Below are 20,938 nucleotides of genomic sequence, written 5' to 3'. Positions count from 1 at the left end.
GTTTTTTTTTTTTTTTGTTTTTGGTTGCAAGGTCAGCACCCGCCAATCTTGCAGTGATTCTAGCATCTGACGACGGTACACGTATATAAGGACGAGATCGGATCGCTTGGTCTTGCAACAAAGTGAAGTGATCGAGCCTCTCATCCGGATGTCGTGCATTCATGTCCATGATAGACGCTTCAGCTACTTTGCTACAGTTCTCCGCGAGCCTACCCGTACGGCGACACAGCTCACCAATTTGAGTCATAACAATCAGTCCACTGTAACACATTTGCAACAAAGATCAAGAACGCAAATCGTGAGAGTGGAAAGTCATTCGCATCTTGATATCTAAACAGGTCTAAGCCAACAGCAGTTTTAAGACGCCGCGGCCTTCTCGATCTCGTCTTTGATCTTTCGTAGCTCTAGAGCAAAAAGACGGCAAAAACAAACCAGACTCCACCCCCTCGCAAAGGTTTCGTTTCGTCACCAACCTCCTCCAGCAACACCGTCGACCGGCCGGGTCATCCAAAAAGCCAACCCAAACCTACCTAGTCGAAGCTGCTCTTGAAAGTAAACCTCGCGTCCTCGCCCGTCTGAAACGGCACGCCCAGCTCAAACAACCTCATCACCACATCCGAAAAGTCCCTAAAAAACGCCTCCTGATCCTTCGCATACCTCTCCACCCACGGCCTAAACTTCTTATCCTTCACGAGCGCATAATCCGTCGGCAGCATCATCAACGACTTCGTCCGCACATCCTCCAACTGCTTCGGGCCCCCCCACTTCCTCCACTGCCACCGCTCCTCCACCAACAACCTGAAGTAATCATTCGTCAACGTCGTCGGACTGAACGTCCACGGGCCCTCGAACCCCGAGCGATCAGTGTGACACCTGCCCAACGCATGCGCCCCGCTCAGCGCCACGATCTCGCGGTCGTCCCAGCCCATGCGCCCGAAGATGGCGCGCAGGTGGTCGCCGCCTTGCGCCGCGTCGGGCAGCCGCCCGTCGGGCGTGCAGAACGAGACGTCGCGGTCGGCGCGGCCGGGGCGCCAGGCGATCTTGGGCCCCTGCATCTCCTGGATGGCGCAGACGCCGGCGAGGGTCCAGAGGTCCGAGTACGAGAGCCACGGGAAGCGCTGCTTGATGGGCTCGAGGAAGTCGCGGGCGGCGCGCAGGCCGGCGTTGGCGCCGTGGTCGGCTTCCGGGTCGAAGCGCATGGTGGCGCCGTTGGAGCCGCCGGTGCCGGTTTCTTTGTCGTAGCTGGTGGTGGTGTTAGTAGAGTGGAGAGAGATGATGATGGGTGGTCGGTCTGGGCCGCAACTCACGTTCCGCTGGCATGCCACGCCAGCCGCAGCAGCACGGGGCCGTAGCTGCCGTCGTCGTAGTCGTCCTTCTCCTCGAGCGCCTTGGCGATGGCGTCGTACACCTTCTGGTAGTCCTCGAACTTGGGGGTGAAGGGCCCCTTGAGCTGGTCGGCCTGCGCGCCCTGGCTCAGCCCGTAGGCGTAGTATCCGGCGCCGCCGAGGACCGCGAGAGCGCCCACCCAGACGGCCGGGTTGGGGCCGCTGGACGACGACGACGACGACGACGACTTGCCGCCAGATTCGGACGAGTAGCCGCGGCGAGAGTAGTACTGCTGGCGGGATGCCAACGCCGGGACGGCGAAGCGAGACGAGCGGGCAGCGGCGCTAGTAGCTGACCGAATGGACGCCGGGGCGGGGCGCAGGAGCGCGTTGCGGCCGGCGAAAAGGGACCGGGCAGCGGAGGCCATTGTGAGAGACAGAGAGTGGTGCGAGGTGGTGTGATATGGCTGGCGATAAGCAGGAGCAAACAGCCCGCAGACAACAGAGAAGTGAAGAGACAGGTATATGTCGGTCGGACAGCGGGCAACGAAGGGAAAGAGAGCAGAACTTGAGAGAGAGCAGCTAGGGATCGAGCGGCGGGCGGCGGCGGCGAGCTTATATCTAGTGGGGAGCTTCTTCCTCGCCGCCGATTAGAAAGCTCAGGGCATGCACCAGCACCTTCGAACGGGCGCCGATAATACCCTCGGGCCTGTCGTCAGATCGCCGCGGCGTTGCGGGTCCCCCGGCTTCATCTGGGCACCAATGGCCGCGCCGCCATTATGAACACACGTGCCGGATGATGCGACGGAGGCCCGATTCCAGCCCCTGGCAGCTTACCCAAGCCGAACATGTGGTTCCGGTCGCGCTGCGCGGTGCAGAGGTCGGCCAACGGACATGTCGTCGACAGGGGAAAAACGCAGGCTTAGCGTCAGCGGCGGCCGTCTTTTTCCTGGGTCCATCCCACGCGCGCGCAGAGCCGCAGCAGCAGCGCGCAGCCAGCAGCGCGTTGCCGTTGGCGGTGCCAGAGAATGAGGGGTCTGAGGCCAAACCCCGCCTGGTTGGTCAGACGCACCGCGTCCGGTTGCCGAACAAATACCTAGCTAGCCCAAGCAGGACCCTTGGCCACCTAGGTACCTACCGCACTTCATCCCGCAGAAGATGCTGCGTGGCGCCTTTTGCCGGTTGGTTCCTGCATCCGCGCCCGGACGTTGGTCCGCCGTGTTTCAGTCCATGTGCTTCTTCTTCTTCAGCAACGTGGTGAGAGGTGTGTCTGATGAGACACGGAAGCAGGCAGGCGTGGCAGCCCGCGGGGCCCTTGCTTGCGACCCGCTCCCCCCGCCCGCCCGTGCTCCGTAAGCAGCTGTTGGCTGGACTCTCTCTGATCACTGTCGTCCTCTGACAAACCATATCTCGGTGACAAAGAACGAAACAACGCAATCTCTTCTAATCTTCTTCATCGTGCCCTAACCCAGGCGACAGTGCTTGACGACTGCTCTCGGAGCAATTGAACCGTTTCCCGCTTCCCGCCAAGCTACCACGTTGTGCGGAGAAAAGCTTGCAGGGGTCACGACGGATGATGACGTTGGCCCTTGAACGCTGAGGTCCGGCCCACGACCCACTCTTTGCCGGCCCAGAACGGCCAATGGACAAAGCGCTTTTCGTAAGCAACAAAGGGTGCAACGACTCACGCGCACTTGCCTACGGGAGAGTGACAGACCAGACATACACAGTACATCACCAAAACCCCTAGTAGTAACTACTGTTGCGCAACCTCACTCACAAAAACGAATGGATCGAAGCCCGCGATGCACCTTGCTCAACGCTTTCATGACTTTTTGTCTCCATATTGCGCCCCTGGAAATAAGACCGTCGTCCCTGCATCTACATTTACATACATATGTATTCTCGCACGCATATCCGTCTGCGCATACCCCGACTGAAAAAAAAAAGAAAAAAGAAAATATCACAATGAAGTTTTTTGCTGCTCTCTTCCCGATATCAGACCACCGTCGCCGCCACCATCACATACTCCCAACTTTTTCTTCTTCTCCCCTCCCCCCTTCACATCATCACGCCAACCAAAACTAATCCGACAGCTCCGCCTGCCTCGTAACCTCCTCCTCGCTCTCCCTCCCCTTCCTCGCCAACAAATTCAGCGCGCTCCCCGCCAAGATGAACCCGCACTGGTCGCGACTGAGCGTGTGCCTGGTGGCGATGAGCTTCTCCTCACCGGAGCTGCGCTTCTTCAAGCGCAACCTGACCTCGCCCTTGCCGCCGGCCTTGAGGACGTCGTACAAGCCCTCGGTGGCGATCTCGTCGCACGCGTCGATGGCGTCGTAGTCGGCCTCGTCGACGAACGTGAGCGGCACGACGCCCTGCTTCTTGAGGTTCGTCTCGTGGATGCGGGCGAACGACTTGGCGAGGATCACGCGGCCGCCGAGGTAGCGGGGCTGCAGCGCGGCGTGCTCGCGCGCGCTGCCCTCGCCGTAGTTGTGCTCGGCGACGACGAGCCACTCGCGCCCCTGGCTCTTCCACCGCTTGGCCAGCGCCGGGATCCCGCACGCGCTGCCGTCCGTGTCGTACGCGACGTTGGTCTCGTCCGTCGCCGCGTTGACCGCGCCGATCAGCGTGTTCTCGGCGATGTTGGGCAGGTGACCCTTGTACTTGAGCCACGGGCCGGCCGCGCTGATGGTGTCCGTCGTGCACTGGCCCTTGACCTTGTAGAGGACGCGGAGGCCGGAGAGGTCCGAGTCGGGGAAGGGAGCGAAAGGTTCGAGAAGGGCGAGACGGGCCGACTTGGGGTCGACCTTGACCTCGACGCTGGCGTCAGGCTTGCCGGGCGTAGGAAGGAACTCGGGGTTACCGATCTCGAAACCGGCCGAGGGAAGGTCCTGGCCCTTGGGCGGAGCGAACCTGAACGGAGTGCCCGAAGGAGTGGGAATGGAGTCCGTCATGGGGTTGAAGGTCGTGCTGCCTGCATAGCTGAGAGCGGTGACCAGCTCGGGAGAGGCCAGGAAGTTCATGGTTTGTCTGTTGCCGTCGTTTCTGGCGGGGAAGTTACGGTTGTAGCTGGTGAAGATGGCGTTGTTCTCGCCCTTCTTGACTTCATCATTACGCTTCCATTGGCCTGCACAAGAGTCAGCACGGAAGCTGGAAGACGGAAGGGTAGTAGGCGGTAGATAAGTGAGGGAAATGCAGGGGAAAGAAGAGATCCAAACATACCAATACAAGGCCCTAGTCAAAGTCAGCAATCAGCGTCACAGGCAGTAGAAGGAGTGGGGACGTACCACAAGCGTTCGCGAGAACAGTACCACCGGCAGAAGAGAAAGTGTCCAGAGTCTCGTCTCTCTCGAGCGTGGCTCTGATCAATTCGCTGCCGGGCGTGATAAAGAAGTCCGCCTTGGGCTTCAAGCCAGCAGCCTGGGCCTGCTTGACGAGCTCCTCGGCACGTGTCATGTCCTGGTAGCTGGAGTTGGTGCAGCTGCCGATGAGACCGGCGCCGAACGTCGTGGGCCAGCCCTTCTCCTCGACAGTGGTTTTGAACTTGCTGAGAGGCGTCGAAAGATCCGGTGTGAACGGTCCGTTGATGTGAGGCTCCAGCTCCGAGAGGTTGATGGTAATGACTTGGTCGTACTCCGCACCGGAGTCGGCACGGAGAAGGTTCTGCTGCTCGGGAGAAGATGCGATGGCGCTGGCTTGGTTGGCAATTGACTCGCGGTAGGTAGCGCCGAGATAGGGAACGTGTCCAGAGGAGAACGGGAACAGCGACGTAGTAGCACCGACTTCAGCGCCCATGTTGCAGATGGTGGCCATGCCAGTGCAGCTCAGAGAGTCGACGCCCGGCCCAAAGTACTCGATGATGTGGTTAGTGCCGCCACGCACGGTGAGCTTGCCAGCAAGGGTCAGGATGACATCCTTGGGGCTAGCCCAGCCGCTGAGCTTTCCCTCGAGCTTGACACCCAGTATCTTGGGAGCCTTCAGTTCCCAAGGCGCATCGACGAGGGCGTCGACCGCGTCCGCACCACCAACACCAATGGCGATGGCACCAAGACCACCAGCGTTGGGCGTGTGGCTGTCCGTTCCAAGCATCATGAGACCCGGTGCGCTGTAGTTCTCCAGGACGGTCTGGTGGATGATACCAGCGCCCGGCGGCCAAAACTCGATGCCGTACTTCTTCGCAGCACTCTCCAGGAAGTCGAAGACCTCCTTGTTGCCCTGGATGGAGCGGGGAAGGTCAGTGTCGGCACCCTTCTCACCGACAATCATGTGGTCGCAGTGGATGCTGGCAGGCACGGCGGTGGTGGGGAGACCACACGACATGAACTGCAACAGAGCCATCTGCGCCGAAGCGTCCTGCATAGCGACCCGGTCGGGCTTGAGCTTGAGGTTGGCAGCGCCCCGGACATCCCTTCCATTGTTCGTGCCGGCCAGGAGCGACTCTTCGGGGTTGTCGAGATGGGAGTAGAGGATCTTCTCGGCGAGCGTGAGCTTGCGCTCGGAGCCCAGCAGACTGCGGACCGCGGACAGCCTCTTGAGCAGCTTGGGGTAAGGAGGGGTGCGAGAGGCGATGTCGAAGTTCGGCGGCGGCGTGGGAGACTGGGCGGTTGCCAGGTGCCGTCTGCTCTGCAGCAGCGGGCGAAGTGGCGCGCTGGCCGATGACTGGTGCTGCGTCAGATCTTCATCGCGATGGGCGAGGGCGATGCCCGGGGGCGGGGGTCAAATTCACCTTGGCTTGTGCGATACGGGCAGCCCTGAGGGCATTTGCCCGCATGGTAATTGCCTGGCCTGCCATTGGGAGCTGGTGAGGCGAGCAGCAGTGCAGGTGATGGCGGCCAAAAATTCACGATGGGGCGAGCGAAAGCGGAGGCGCGTAGCGGGCGCTCTCGACAAATTGCGACATGGCCATTGGCAGATGTCCACACCCCCGGCCGAAATCCGGGGCCACGCGACACCACAGTGCACACTTGCAGCTAAGGGTATCAATTGGCATCTCTATTTTGATTTGCCACCTCATATCGTCTCATCTCGTCTTAAATGCTCGTCACACGTGTCTTTTCGCTCTTCCTCTAACACCTGATCCAAGAAACAAAATCTACGACGTGTGCACGTCCGCCTTCTCCATGGCCTCTGTGACCTTCTCGATAGCGGGATCCGCCTCTTGCTTCTTCTCCGCTGCCTCGACGCCGCCCGCGCCTGCAGCCGCAGCAGCCGCCTTCTTGGCCGCCTTCTTGGCCTTGTCCTTTTCTTTCTGCGCCTTCTTTGCCGCCCTCTTCTCAGCCTCCAGCCTCTTGGCTTTTTGGGCCTCCTCGCCACCATAGGCCTCTCTCCACTCCTGCTCCTTCTCAGGCTTGATTTGGTTGAACAGGTACCCTGCCTTGCCGATCTTGTGACCAGGCTTGATGGTGCCCGTGGCCCACTGCTCGGGAATATAAGGCACGGGGTCCACGTTGAGCTGCTGGAAGATACCAGAAATGGGCTCGCCCTTGTCAGTGACGCCACCGCGCGCGGTGGCGGGCATGTAAGGCTCCAGGACGCTGGAGAGAAGGTAGATGTGGTTCAAAGCCATGCCGACGACAGCGGCGCAACGTTCCGGCTCCTCGGAGAACAGTCTGTTGTCCAGCTTGTTGTCCTGCAGCAGCTTGTTGCCGAGGGCCGAGATGTGAAGCACCGTTGAAAGACCAGCCTTCAGCTTAACGTTCTCGAGATGGCCAATGTAAGTCTTCAGCAGCTCATTCACCGCCTCCTCGTGCTTCTTAAGGTACTGATCCTCGTCCTTGTACTTGGTGTAGTCGGGAACAACTGCCGAGCCTCAGAGTCAGCGCGTTCCTTCGTCAACAAGCGTGTGCTGAGAAAACTTACCGGAGTCGTACTTCGCAGCCACGAACTTGACCACACGGTTGACGAAGTTGCCAAGGTTCTTCAGCAGATCGTTGTTGTTTGCGTCAATGAAGTCCTTCCACTTGAATTCGGAATCGCTGGTCTCGGGACGTCTTGAGAGCAGGTAGTATCTCCACACATCCGAAGGAATGCCGGTATCCTTGGCGTTGTTGCCGAAGACACCAACACCCTTGGACTTGGAGAACTTGGTGTCCTCGTAGTTCAAGTACTCGGTAGTGGACAGATGATGGATCTTGGTCCACTTGTCGCCAGTACCAAGCTGCGAGCCGGGGAAGATGATTGTGTGGAACTGGACGTTGTCCTTGCCCATGAACTGGTAGAGCTGGACATTCTCCGGGTTCCTCCACCACTTCTCCCACTCGTCCGTGTAGGTGGCGGTGATGGAGACGTAACCGATACAGGCATCAAACCAGACGTACATGACCTTTTCCTCGTAGCCGGGAAGCGGCACGGCAGTACCCCATTTCAGGTCGCGGGTGATGCCACGGGGCTTCAAGCCTTTGTCGATCCACGACTGAGTGATCTGAATGCAATTGGACGACCACTTGCCATCGACGCTAGCCTCCTTGAACCACTCGACAATCCGGTCCTTCAACTCGTCCAGCCGAATGTACACATGCTTTGTCTCCCTCTTGACCGGGGCAGCGCCGTCCAGCTTGCAGCGGGGGTTGATCAGGTAACCAGTGGCCTTGGCCTCGCCAACCGGCTCGGGCTCGTCGGAGGAGGCGGGAGCCTTTGCCTCGGGCTCGGGCTCGAGCGGGTCGAGGAGGTTACCGCACTTGTCGCACTGGTCGCCGCGAGCGCCAGGATCGCCGCAGATGCTGCACTCGCCCTCGACGAAGCGATCGGCCAGGAAAGAGCCATGCTTCTCGCAGTAGGGCTGGACAGTGGTCTTCTCCTCCAAGTATCCGTTCTTGTGGAGCTTCATGAAAATGTCCTGGGCGATATCGGTCTGCTGCTGGGTGGGAGTGCGGCCGAACTTGTCGAAGCCGATGTTGAACCACTTGTAGACATCGGCGTGGATCTTGTGGTACTTGTCGCACAGCTCCTGCGGGGTGAGGCCCTCGTCGATGGCCTTGGTCTCGGTGGCGGTGCCATACTCGTCGGAGCCGCAGACGTAGAGGGTCGGGTAGCCGCGGGCCTTGCAGTAACGCGAAAAGACGTCGGCGGAGAGGACGGAGCCGATGATGTTGCCCAGATGGGGGATGTTGTTGACGTAGGGCAGGGCGCTGGTGATCAGGATATTTCGCTTGCCATCCTGCGGCAGGATGGGCTGGGAGGCGGCCATGGTGGAGTGTGGAGAGAGAACGGTGGTGTCGAAGATGGGCTCACAAAAGTCGCCGACACAGGTGACTCAGCTCCAAATTCCCCGCCGCTCTGATGCCCGCCCCGCACTAGTCCCAAAGCGTCCTAGCATCTCGAGCTGGCAAACTCCCTCCGAGCCCGACTCCGACTGCTCTCCCCTTTCATTCCTTCTCTTTCCTTCATCACCGCAGCAGAAAGAGGTAGAGAGGGATTCCGGTCGGACGGTCGTTTCAGCTAGCGTCATTCTCAGACTCAAATTGCCCGTGGCAGCACGAGACAGGGTGACCTCTACGAGCTATCTTAGGTGTTCTATCACTTTAGGTACAATTCCCAATTCACGCCACCCTGACCGATATCTTCAATGGATAGGAACTGGCCTCATGGCAGTGTCGTGAGCGCTTTAAGACCCTTTCTGTTGTCTCAAGATGCCATCCTCAACACAGCCACCGTGCGTTTCGTGGATGCCTTATTCAGATTCACACGGGAAGTAGGAAGTAGGGAAGCACAGCAACGAGGCTACCAACGAGGAACCCGATTGCGAGCCCGCACCCAAGAAAAACTGCCCATCTCCTGAGCATTCCGTCCTCTTCTCGAAGATCCTGCTCGAGCTTGAGCTCTTCCCCATACTCCAGAAGGGCGATCCTGCGAATACCACTGCGCGAGCGGACGTTAGTACTGAGTTGTAAGGCTCGGACGGAGACTTACACGATACACTCGGCGCCAACGTAGGCGCCGATACCGAGAAGTACGGACCCGGCCACAAGCACAATCATGATACGACTTGTTACCACCGCGAAGACTCCTATTATGCCCAGACTGCACCCGAGAGAGATAGAGAGGGCAAAGGCATCAACAACGATCCCGAGAGCCTGTTGTGTGAAGCCAATGTCGCTTCCACGTCTCGATGCGTAAGGAGTAGATTCTGCTCCATCATCGTGTCTCTCGGAGTACCTGATGAGTTCCTCAGCACCTTGCGCGCGGATGTGAGCATGATGCGTTCGCCAAGGATACTTGCAATATACTCACCAAAGGCTTCTTGAGGAATACGAGCAGCATTCACAACGGGCTGGTCTGGATGAGCTGACTCGGTCTCGGATGACTGTACTGTCCTATAGTCGACCCGCTTGCTCGGAGCGAAGCCTTTGGTGCCAAGCGTTGGTGAGATTATGTACGCGGGACATGCGACGGCGCTATGGTGGCAATGTTGGCGCTGGCCTTGCATGGACGACACGACGGCGGCAACAGCTGGGTCTCCTGCCGGATAGGGCTTGGGTGTCTCTGTGGGCATGTTGAGGTTAAGTAGATGGTGGATCAATCAATGATGAGCTGCCTGGGCACTTTTGCTGTGGGTCAATGTGGGAGTCAGTAGAAATGCCCCGAGAACTACAAAAGTTTCGGTCCTAGACAGACGTCACTACCGAGTCGTCACAGGTAGGTATCGCGGTGCTGTAGCGCTTGTCCTTAGTGCACTGTGACGTAGCTCCTGCTATAACATGAACCCTACTTTGCAAGCTTAAGGCAATCGCGCTGGCTGCGTTCTTCCCACGCCTAACGGCACCACGACATTCTCAAAAAACCTCCCCTCGTCTCCTGCCGTTCCGGCCTGGTCGCTCTTCCCGTCGGTATCCAGTCCAAATCCAAACACGCCTCGATGGCGTCCCGCGATGGCGACTCGTCTATCTTCTTAACCACGCGGTCCTCCACCACTACGCCGCCGCCGCCGTAGGGTCCTGGGTCCTTACGTTAGCGGATTTTGCGCCAATTCCTGATGAGCTTCTCGTTGAAGACCTTGATCGGCAGGATGCCAAGGGCAAGGATGCTGGGGTTGCTGTGGAGGAAGCTTCTGACATGCCTTGAAAATTACCTGCAACAAACACTTCTATCACATACAGACGTGCCGTAAATCGTCGTCGTCATCAGATGAAGATTCTGGTTCAACACCACCAAAATATCGTTCCATCCTTCTTACTTGCCATTTCCGATGTCGCTCGGCATCATATAGGAAAAGGCCTTGCTTCAGGGCACGAAGAAGGTCCCATGGATGGCCTCTGCAGTTGCCGAGGAATCTGTAGTTCTCAACTGATATCGTTGAGAGAATGTGATGGACGAATTGTGCAAGTTTATCCTCTTCCCTACAGAAATCCTCCAGATCATGAGAATAGTAGAAGCGCTTATCATAATATCGTTGGATGTCCCAGAGAGTAGACTCGTTGACGCCGTCCGCTTGTGAATACGGACATTGAGGTTTGATTGGTCGATTATGCTCCGGTTTAGCACCCAGATCGGGGTTGATCAGATGCCAGATGTTGGCTGATTCAGCGTTCAACCTTACTACGAGCATCCAGGACTCCCAGTCACTTGCCGTTCTCAACACCACGGTTTTGGGGATTGATGACATCGTGAGGTTGGATGCTGAGCTTTGATACCGCTGGTTCGTGTCGTGTATGGATCGTGTGTGCAGTGAGGGCACGTGATCGGTTGGAGGAGGATGAACGAAAATACCAGATTAGATGCAGCGTTGCTTGCACGTATCCGGACTCATAGCCGTTGGTTGGTGATCGTAGGAGGTTACAGGATGACACACTTGGTTCTGGATGCTTTGTTGATCTGCTGCTACGCGGTACTTATATACGTGTTAGAGAAGAACAGTAATATCCGCAAGGGGAAACAAGGGAGAGAATTAAGCAGGTAGAGTTTTTTTTTTGTTAAACCCAACATTCTATTAGGCCGCCATAAATTTGACCCCTCCCCCCCTGGGAAAGCTACTTTTTCTCCGTCGCTCACCTCAAATTTATATGTCAAATGGTAGGCAAACTCGGCGAACTCGCTGGCATCCCACACCTATATTACCACCCACCAGTCTTACCACTCACCCCGGTGCCTTACCACCTACCATCCAGTGGCTACACTACCCACCAACCATTAAATTGCGTTACAAGGACTCAACAGGTCGAGATTCAAGGGACCGTTCACGCTCAGACATCATGTTGATAGAGGCCATGTTTCCGATAATCCTCTTTCACAACCGCAGATGCTGGCATGCCGGCGTGGGAGGGAGAGAAATGGAATGTGAGGAAACCGAGACCCTGGCGCGCAATCGGCAGGCAGGCAGACGCTCTTTCCCCATGTCCTGCGAATACCTACTAAATACATCGGCTTCCAACACTTACGTCACTGGAAACTACACTCCCGTCATTCTGCTTTATACTGTATTGCGCGCGAACCTTTCTCCACACCGGAGCTCAGTCACTTACCCAAAACAGTTGCGTGCAGCCAGTAAGGCCACTTCTCGTATACCATCCAAACAGGGTCTGCCCAGCACTTCTCCTTCCAAGAACCTCGAGCTCCACACGCTGCCTGCCGCAAGAACGAACCGCGCCACCGCATGCTGACCGACAGCTAAATTTGAGGCTGACCTGACCTGCGATCACCCGCCCTAGCAGCAGCAGCTCACCTAAGGCTGAAACCACGCCAGCCAGCCAGCCAGCCCGTTCGCCCAGTCATAGCACATGTGCGAAAAAAGAACCAAGTCCCGCCATCGTTGTTGCCGCTGTCATCGTGGTCGTCATTACCTAGCCTCGAAAACGCTCAGACATTTTCACATGCGACACGGCAAGCAGAAGGAACGCCGTACGGTACCTACGTACGTGCGCAAAGAAGGTCCCCAGGAAAAAAAGCCCCCCAAAAAGAAGGTCCGATCTCGGGAATTGCGAAACAAGCGCCACCGAGCCCCCCCACCAGTCACCGCCGGGGGAAAGGGTGGATGGAGGGAACCATCAGGCCATCAGATAAGATCACACGGACAGCAAGGTATCGTCATTTTCACATGTTAAACGGCGGGGGCGTTCCAACACGTGTATGCAGGATTTAACTTTTTTCTTTTTTTTTGTGCCGTTCCTTCCTTTCGTCCAGAAAAAAAGAAAAAAAATGAGGGTCAAACAACGGCGTTCCAAGCACATGCAAAACCGAAGGTTAGGAATCGTGGACGCTCTATCTCATTCTTTGGTCTATCTTTGGCCGTGTATATACGCGCAAGTAACCAACCTATGTCCCGACATACAGAGAATATATGTACTAAAAATTTGTACAAAGGTCATGATGAGAAAATCCGAAGCGCTAAAAAGAAGAACATTTACAGCTTGCTCTTATACTCCTGGCTCTTGTTCTCCTTGAACAGCACGGGCGAATCCGGGTAAGGGTCAAACGTGATGCTGTTCAGCGGGTTGAGCTCGCTAGCGCGGTGGAACATGTCCTCGTACACCTTGCCATCCGCGCGACCGAGCGAGCTGTCGAGCTGCCAATCAGGGAAGTCCCACGCGTCGACGAGGCGCACCGCGTGGGGGCGGATCTCGGCGAGCAGCTTCATGACGGCATTGGTGCGCGCGAGCTGGATCTGGCGCACCGTGACGGCACTCGACGTGTAGAACTCGGACGCCTCGCTCTCGAGCGTGTGCAGCGCGTACAGCCGGAACAGCTTGTACATGATCGTCTGCGTCTCCGGGTCGAGCTCGCGGTTGAACTCGGTCGCCTGGAGGGATTCGTAGAAGTTCTTGACGATCAGGTACTGCGAGTGCGCCTTGCTGAGCCGGTAGAAGTCGACGAGGAGGTCATTCCACGCCCGCTTCTGCTCGTCGCGGTGCTTCAGCGCCTCGAATGTAAGGAACGCCGCGCGCCAGGCAAAGGCGGCCACGATGTCTTCGTCCTTGCCCAGCACGTCGAAGGCTGCACCCATGTCCGACTTGTCGAGGAAGGTCTTGAGGATCGTCGTCGTGTCGTTCGTAGGCTTCTCGCCCTTGAGCACGCTGCGGGCAGACTTCAGGAGGTAGCGTGCAACCTGCTGGGTGATCATGTAGTTGTCACCCTCCCAGGTGACCGTCGGAAGGTAGTCTGCGTACCAAGTTCCGATACCAGAGAAACTGCTGTAGCCGTGGCCACCGCATGCCCGACGGCACACCTCGAGACCCTCAGCGGCGGTCGAACTCGCAAGAGACTTCAGGCCACATGATGTGGCGTGCAGGTCTGCGAGCAGGTCGCTTCCGGAATTTAACTCCTCAGGGCCCGCACCCCGCTCAGTGCTACCCACCTTGCCCACGTCCTGGCTCATTCGCTTCTGGTTCTCCGTGTACAGCGCCATCATGCTCTTGCCGGTGAAATGGAGAGCATAGGTGGCAGCCAGAAGCGTCAGGAGACGGACTTGCACCATGGTGTAGTCCAGAACCTGGCTCTCACCGGCCTTCTTGTCTGTCGAGTCCTTGTCCTGGAACTGTCTGCGGACGGCGCAGTATCTCGTCGCAATTGTAACACCACGTGCAAGGGTACCACCGGCTTGCATGACAATGTTGCTGCGGACCCAGGTCAGGGTGCCGTAGACCAAAGCGGGCCTCTCGGGGCGAATGTATTTGCCAGTGTTGGGGTCGACCTTGGAGAACCTGGCCAGCATGTTGACGTGGGGAACCTTGACCTTGTTGAAGAGCAGGAAACCGTTGTCCATGGTGCTGTCGAGGATGCATGTCAGCGGATTGCCATATGGGGAAAGACAAGGATGTCTGCAGGGGTGCTCACTTGTAACCGAACTTGGGTCCGATATCGCCGATGTGGATGTTGGGCAGCGGCTGGTGCGTCTTGAGGTCCCTGATGGGCACAATGAAGGGGTGTGGTCCGTAGGGCTTGTTGTTGATGACGAGCTGGGCCATGACCACGGCGTGGTTGGCGGTGCGTCCCAGCGAGCCGATCCACCATTTCGCAGCGGTCAAGTGTGGCGAGTGGATGATGAAGGTCTTATCGTCGGGGTTCCAGATAGCAAGCGTCTCGAGGCCGCGCACGTTGGAGCCGTGGCCGAGCTCGGTCTGGGCATAGCAGCCCATGTACTCGTAGTTTGCCGCCTTTTCGTAGAAGAGCTTCTGCTGCTCGGGGGTGCTCTGGTCGCGAAGGGTGACCTGTGCCGGGGTCAGCCGGGGCGTGGGGGGATGGGAGCGGGCAACCTTACCAGGAACATGCTCTCGTGCAGGCCGTAGGGGGTGGGCTCGCTGATCAGGTCGACGGCACTGCGGAACTCGTCCTCGCTCCAGCCGTGCTGCACGGTCAACTGGCGCAGCCGCTTCGCTCTTGCCAAAGACGTCTCGATGCGGTCAATGCGGCCCTGGAAGTAGTTCTGAGACTTGTCGAAGACCTTCTCGGCCTCGAGGATCTCCAGGACCTTCCGCTTGCGCTGCAGGGCCTCCTTGGAGAACATGAACTCGGAGAGCTTCTCGACGGGGACGCTGCTCTGGGCGCGCTCCTTGGCAAGGAGTTCCGAGCCCTGGGGCCCCGAGGGCTTGAGGGCCTTCACCCAGTCTGGAGTCGGTACTATGGGGGCCATTTCTGTGGGGAAGAGGGAGGACGGGGAGGGTGTGGGGGGGAGAACGGAGAGGGCATGGTGGAGCGGGCTGGCAGTTTAAAGCGCGTATCGGCTGGATGATGGCATCAATCGGGAAAGTACCTCGGCTGCCGCGGCATCTCTGTTTTCCCGCCGCCGAGAGCCGCGCACCGACGCGTACTGATTCACCGTCTCTCTCACAACCACCAGTCACGCCCGTACGCCACCGCCACGTCGCCCACGGGGCCCCCATCATCGCCGCCTAGCCTCCACATTACGTCCATGACTCGCTATCAGCTGCGCCGTCCGACTAGCACGTGCTGCCCGAGCATCTCGCCGCGGATGCTGCGCCAGTCGGAGCGCATCGGAGAGTCGTGTTGCTGCCGAATGATAGGGTCATGCATCTAAGATTCCTGACGCCTACTCTGACTTCAGAACCTGGGTCCCAGTGTTCCTTCCGACACTTTGTAAGCAGACGGCCTGCGATCCAATGACGCTTGAGCGGCTGGCTGGGAGTGGCACGCTGAGTAACAGGCATTTTGGCTACTGCAAGGGACGGGCGGAGCGGAGCTATCTACGCGCTGTTGTGTATCCACCCCCTTGTTTTGACGTCCTCCCTCACTTCCGCCCCCACCCGTACCCGGTCTGTACAACGTCGGATCTTCAGCCCGCATTCTTTCCCCATACGTAGATCAACAAGCGTGGCAATCGCCTTCGCTACTTGCCGCCCTCTACTTCCCGCTGGTTGCCTGGGATTTTTAACCCTAGGCCCAATCAGGAAGCATTTCAGCGCTTGATCGGAACCTCTGCCGCCAGCACGCTCGCGGCCCGCAATCTAACTTATGGTAAGATTACTGCCGTTGGCGGTCAAGAATATCCATTGGTTCTTTGGATCGGTGTAATGTTGGATTGTCATTGTATCGTCTCTCAACCCTTAGTACTGCGTACTATACGATCCTCTTCTAGATCTCGATCGTCGGTATCATCTTCCAAACAGTTCTTGTTTTTCCTTGGACAAAGATGTCCTTCCAACGCCGAGCAAACCCACCTCGGCGTGAGGATACATTCTTCATGTCAGTGGTGCTAATTATATCGGGGTCTTCACCGAACGGCAAGCATTTGCGCTGCGGACCTTCTCGACGAATGCCATGTACTTTCTCAGACGGGGCTGGCCGAACACTAAGTATTCCACCTTCTACGAAACAGACATCCGAAGCTCGGAACCTGCTCTCAATGCAGGCCCAATTTGTCCCAGCCTCATTCTTGTTGCATTTCCGTGGCCTGACAATTTGTGAGAATGTTGGCTGTCCGCTCATTCTTCACCACTTCTGGAGTTGCCCAGACCCACGGAGTATCTTCCGCATTGGCACTGCCCACACAGCCAGGTCAAGAGACCGCCAAGTGAAAAACACCAATATGAGCAGCATTCTTTTGAAGCCATTACATGCTTTCAGAGAGCATATAACTGTAGGATTTCATCGCGGTTGCTCGGCCACCAAGTTGCTGGAGTGACTTCTTCATATCTCAGCCTCTACTGGGATTCTCCGTCTCTCGTTTCTCGGACAAGATGTATCGCCCGACGCTCTTTACGGCTCTTTGTTTTCTTTCCCTTTCGCCCGTATATGGCGCCTTGCTCCCGGAAGAGTTCCTCGTTGAGCGAAGAACAAACAAGGAGGTCGAACAGCGAGACACCGATCTCATCCATGGGGTTGGACGCTTGTTAGCAGTGAGTACCCCTTGGGTTTTCGTGTGTGTATCGGAAGAGATGCTGACAAAGTCCCAAACCAAGGCGGCTAGTTCTACCTGCTCAAACTCTGACAGCAACTGCGCTTCCGAGCTTGGCACTGCCTTTCAGTGCGTCCTCACAGCAACATGCGAACAGAGATATACCACTCTCCAAAAATGTCAGGCCTCGAGCGATCCGCTCAACCTGTCCGCTTGCGACCCGGCCAAGACTTCTCTCAATCTATGCTACTCTTCCACGTACGCACAATCCAAAGCCCTGAGCCAAGTGACCAGACATGATTGACCAATGGACAGGTTGGACGCCTTCCAAAGATGCCTCACAAACAGCGCTTGGACGGTTGCTCAAGTCAGCGATTGCGCTTCAAGCGCACAGGGCGTCATGGACAGTTGCGGCAGCGCTGCGTCGGTCTCTAGTCTTCTAGGTAAAGCGGCTTCGATCCTTTCGGCTGCGTCCATCAGCCTGCCAACCGCCTTTCCTTCTGTTGGACTGCTCGAAAAGAGGCAGTTACTTCCCCTCCCACCCCTCATTCCTGCACCTACTTCGTCCAGTTCGACCTTGCGTACCACTAGTGTTTCGGTTCCTGCTGCCCCGGTAGCTGTCAGTGCTTCGGCTTCTGTGTCGGTTCAAGCTTCTGTCAGTGCTACTATCGGCATATCCGTCGCGTCACCCTCGCTGTCGTCCGCTTCTGTCTCATCGGCGAATCTGATCTCGTCGTCTGTTGCAGGATCATCATCGGCTGGGGGGCTGGGGTCCACCTCAACGTCACTTTCGGCTTCAATCCAGACCCGCGGAGCCTCAGCTCCTGCAATTATTGCAGTCCCCACCGTCGGGCCATCCTCAGTCGCGGTGGCCTCGGCGACAGCTCCCAACGCCCCTGGGGCTTCCTCCCCATCCTTCCAATGTCCCCAAGATGATGGTCGAGCTGTCACAGCCGCCGGCCAGACGTTCCAGATTCGCTGCGGTGTCAGCATCGGTCTTCGTCTCGCCATCCCTCGCCTCCTCAGCAGTAATGGCAATGACATTGGCTTGTGCTTGGGCTCTTGCGTGCTGCTCGGCTACGGCGGCGCAGGCCTTAACCTCGGTCTTACCGACCAAAACAACTGCCAGTGTTATACCAGCTCAACAGATCTGGTGGTCGACCCCAGCGCCGTTGCCGCTGTGCTCATCCCAAGCGTCGCAGTCCCGTCATTGGGCGTGGCCGTGACGCTTAGTTTGGCCCTACCGACTGCGCTCCCCGGCATCAGCGGCACTGGTGGCCCGACTGGATCGGGTGTAGGATCCTTGCCGGCTCTGTTGCCTCCGCTTTCGCTGGGCTCGCTCTCGCTGCCGTCGCTGGGCTTAGCACTGCCAACCAGCCTGCCGTCCATCTCGCTACCGGGGCTGTCGGTCCCGACTGCACTACCCCCGCTGAGTGTCTCCGGCTTGAGTTTACCGAGCATCTCCGTACCTACGGATCTCCCTACATTAGGCCTGCCGAGCTTGGCACTACCAACCAGCCTGCCGTCCATCCCGCTACCGGGGCTCCCGATTCCGACTGCTCTACCCTCGCTGAGTGTCCCTGGCCCGAGTTTATCCAGCATCTCCATACCTACGGATCTCCCCACGTTAGGCCTGCCGAGCTTGGCACTACCAACAGGCCTCCTGTCCATCTCGCTACCATCACTGTCGATCCCGACGGCGCTACCCCCGCTGAGTGTCCCTGGCCTGAGTTTACCGAGCATCTCCGTACCTACGGATCTCCCCACGTTAAGCCTGCCAAGTTTGTCCATCCCGCCGTTGAGCATCCAGAGCGCTTCTGTGCCCAGTTTTGCGCTGCCTAGCCTCTCTACCCTGTCCATAAGCATACCGAGCGCCTCTTTACTAAGCCTTTCGGTTCCTTCGTTGAGCACCCCGACCCTGGCTCTCCAGACGGACTTGCCAACGCTCTCCGTTCTGTCAGTCAGCCTGCCTTCCTTGAGCGCACCTAGTCCGAGTGTGCCGAGCATTTCCCTGCCAACGTCGCTTCCTTCGGTGGGACTTCCTTCGATAGGGTTGTCAACTACGAACATACCTCCAATAAGTGCTCCCAGTCCCAGCGTCCCCAGCCTCGGGATTGCCGGCTTCAGTGTCCCCAACCTGTCTTTGCCCACTGGACTCCCATCGCTTTCTCTGCCGGGCCTTAGCTTGCCATCCATAGGCGTTCCAGCCCTCACGGCTCCGAGCTTATCTTTGCCGACCGAACTTCCGTCGCTTTCACTGCCAAGTGCCGGTTTGCCCTCGCTGAGCGCTCCGACCCTGAGTATCCCAACTCTCTCGTTTCCGCCTGAGCAGCCTTCACCTCCACTGCCAAGTTCCGGAATGCCGTCGGTGATCGTTCCGCTCCTCAGCATTCCTGGATTGACTGTGCCGCTTGAGTTGCCTTCGCTCGCACTGCCGACTTGGTTGCCTTCGCTTTCGTTGCCGACCGGGGTACCTTCGATCTCGTTTCCGGTTGAGTTGCCTTCGATCCCGTTACCGACCGGGTTGCCTTCGCTCCAGTTGCCAACCGAGTTGCCTTCGCTTCCACTGTCGATTGAGTTGCCTTCGATCTCATTGCCGACTGAGCTGCCTTCGCTTTCTCTACCAAGCGTTAGCTTGCCATCATTGACCGCTCTCTCGCTTGGCCAGCCATCTCTCAGTGCGCCATCGTTCACTGTACCGTCTCTGAGTGTATCATCTCTGGATATACCATCACTCAGTGTTTCTTCTCTCGAAGTTCCCTCATTCGGTGTTCCTTCGTTCCAAGTTCCCTCACTAAGCCTCCCTACTTTGAGCGTGCCATCTCTGAATGTGCCGAACCCGAGCATTTCATCTCTCGGCGTTCCATCGCTATCAGTACCCAGCTTGGCTATACCGCCTCTCTCGGTACCATCCATTGACCTCTCGATTCCTTCAATCAGTGTTGCCTCTGTCAGCATCGGGTCGATCAATCTACCATCTATTGCACTGGGCACCTTGGTTCCAGAGCCTTCAGGCTCTAACGTTAATAGTGCACCTGCACCGATTTCGAGCGACTCGAATACCGGCCAGCTGCCGCCACCATTTCTCCGTATACCTGGACTACGTACACTCAGCCTACCTGGAACTCCTTCTCTTGATTCACTGTCGGCGCCGTCCACTATTATACCAACATTTAGCCTCCCGTCTGGGATCAGCCTTCCCAGTATTGACCTTTCAACACTGTCGCTTCCAACTTTAGATGTACCAAGTCTGGCGACTGCGTTTCCAACGGATCTCAATTCTGAGACTTCGCTCTTAGCTTTGAGCCTTCCATCGCTCTCGGCTCCCAGTATTCAACTGGCTATTCCCTCGATTTCCGCTCCTTCGATCCCGAGCTTGTCTTTGCCTAGTATCGAACTGCCAAGCATCTCAGTGCCGACCCTTGCAATTCCTCCTGTCTCTGCGCCAACAGTTGCTACCCCGAGTCTTTCGCTGCCGTCGCCAAGCGTACCGACCCTGAGCGTTGAGGTGCCGAGCTTGTCGGTCACGAGTCTTTCAGAACCGACATTGTCTATCCCAAGCTTGGCTATTCCGAGTCTGCCGGTTCCTTCGGTAACATTGCCGTCGCTATCTATCCCAAGTATCGCGGTGCCTACACTTTCCGTGCCGACGCTAGAAGTTCCAAGTCTATCGGTTCCTTCAGCCTCTTTACCAAGCCTGTCTGTGCCAGGCTTTTCGGCCCCCAGCCTCTCAATACCGAGCGCCTCAATGCCCAGTGTCTCAGCTCCCAGCGTTACGATCCCGAGTATATCAGCACCGAGCCTTTCGGTTCCGACGTTGGCTGAGCCAAGTCTGTCCATGCCTACTTTGGATGTTCCTAGCCCTTCAATTCCAAGCCTTTCGGTACCGACTCTATCTATTCCGAACTTGTCTCTTCCAAGTCTGTCAGTCCCAAGTCTGTCAGTTCCAACTCTGTCAGTTCCAACTCTGTCAGTTCCAACTCTGTTAGTTCCAACTCTGTCAGTGCCTACCTTGGAGGTTTCCAGTCTGGGCATTTCGAGCTTGAGTATATCCAGCTTGATTATCTCTAGCTTGAGTGCCCCCAGCTTGAATGTCCCCAGCCTAAGTGCCCCCAGCGCCTCGGCCCCCAGCTTGAGTACTCCCAGCGTTCCGAGCCTCTCGACTCCGAGTCTCTTGATACCAAGCCTACCATCTCTTAGCTTGTTACTTCCAACGACTCTTATCACTATTCCGACGGGCCTCCCCACCATTCCGAGCATCAGCCTCAGCTTACCAACAGCTGCCACTCTACCTTCAGTATCCCTGCCTTCAGCATCAGCTCCGAGCCTT

The 20,938-nt window shown here is 57.4% G+C and overlaps 5 protein-coding genes across 5 annotated transcripts; all 5 read right to left on the bottom strand.

Moving 5' to 3' along the window:
* Positions 1 to 530: 530 nt before the first annotated feature.
* Positions 531 to 1,753, bottom strand: BKCO1_2900078 (cytochrome c mitochondrial; the record flags this gene model as incomplete). Its single annotated transcript, XM_020273839.1, has 2 exons — positions 531 to 1,242; positions 1,308 to 1,753. 2 exons carry the CDS (start codon positions 1,751 to 1,753, stop codon positions 531 to 533), a joined length of 1,158 nt encoding a protein of 385 aa, XP_020129857.1.
* A 1,656-nt stretch (positions 1,754 to 3,409) lies between these two features.
* Positions 3,410 to 6,117, bottom strand: BKCO1_2900077 (aconitate mitochondrial; the record flags this gene model as incomplete). Its single annotated transcript, XM_020273838.1, has 4 exons — positions 3,410 to 4,452; positions 4,548 to 4,559; positions 4,613 to 5,984; positions 6,052 to 6,117. The coding sequence occupies 4 exons, from the start codon at positions 6,115 to 6,117 to the stop codon at positions 3,410 to 3,412; spliced, it is 2,493 nt and encodes an 830-aa protein (XP_020129861.1).
* Positions 6,118 to 6,417: 300 nt separating this feature from the next.
* Positions 6,418 to 8,511, bottom strand: BKCO1_2900076 (methionyl-trna synthetase; the record flags this gene model as incomplete). Its single annotated transcript, XM_020273837.1, has 2 exons — positions 6,418 to 7,124; positions 7,185 to 8,511. The coding sequence occupies 2 exons, from the start codon at positions 8,509 to 8,511 to the stop codon at positions 6,418 to 6,420; spliced, it is 2,034 nt and encodes a 677-aa protein (XP_020129862.1).
* A 4,149-nt stretch (positions 8,512 to 12,660) lies between these two features.
* BKCO1_2900075 (acyl-oxidase) lies at positions 12,661 to 14,886 on the bottom strand (the record flags this gene model as incomplete). Its single annotated transcript, XM_020273836.1, has 3 exons — positions 12,661 to 14,023; positions 14,091 to 14,464; positions 14,515 to 14,886. The coding sequence occupies 3 exons, from the start codon at positions 14,884 to 14,886 to the stop codon at positions 12,661 to 12,663; spliced, it is 2,109 nt and encodes a 702-aa protein (XP_020129863.1).
* Positions 14,887 to 17,253: 2,367 nt separating this feature from the next.
* BKCO1_2900074 (ribosome-binding protein 1) lies at positions 17,254 to 19,524 on the bottom strand (the record flags this gene model as incomplete). Its single annotated transcript, XM_020273835.1, has 2 exons — positions 17,254 to 17,586; positions 17,746 to 19,524. 2 exons carry the CDS (start codon positions 19,522 to 19,524, stop codon positions 17,254 to 17,256), a joined length of 2,112 nt encoding a protein of 703 aa, XP_020129864.1.
* Between the last annotated feature and the right edge of the window lie 1,414 nt (positions 19,525 to 20,938).

This window comes from Diplodia corticola (genome assembly GCF_001883845.1).
Source record: "Diplodia corticola strain CBS 112549 chromosome Unknown scaffold29, whole genome shotgun sequence".
NCBI lineage: Eukaryota > Fungi > Ascomycota > Dothideomycetes > Botryosphaeriales > Botryosphaeriaceae > Diplodia > Diplodia corticola.
The sequence above is the reverse complement of the archived record's forward strand: the minus strand, read 5'-3'. Positions and strand labels throughout refer to the sequence as shown.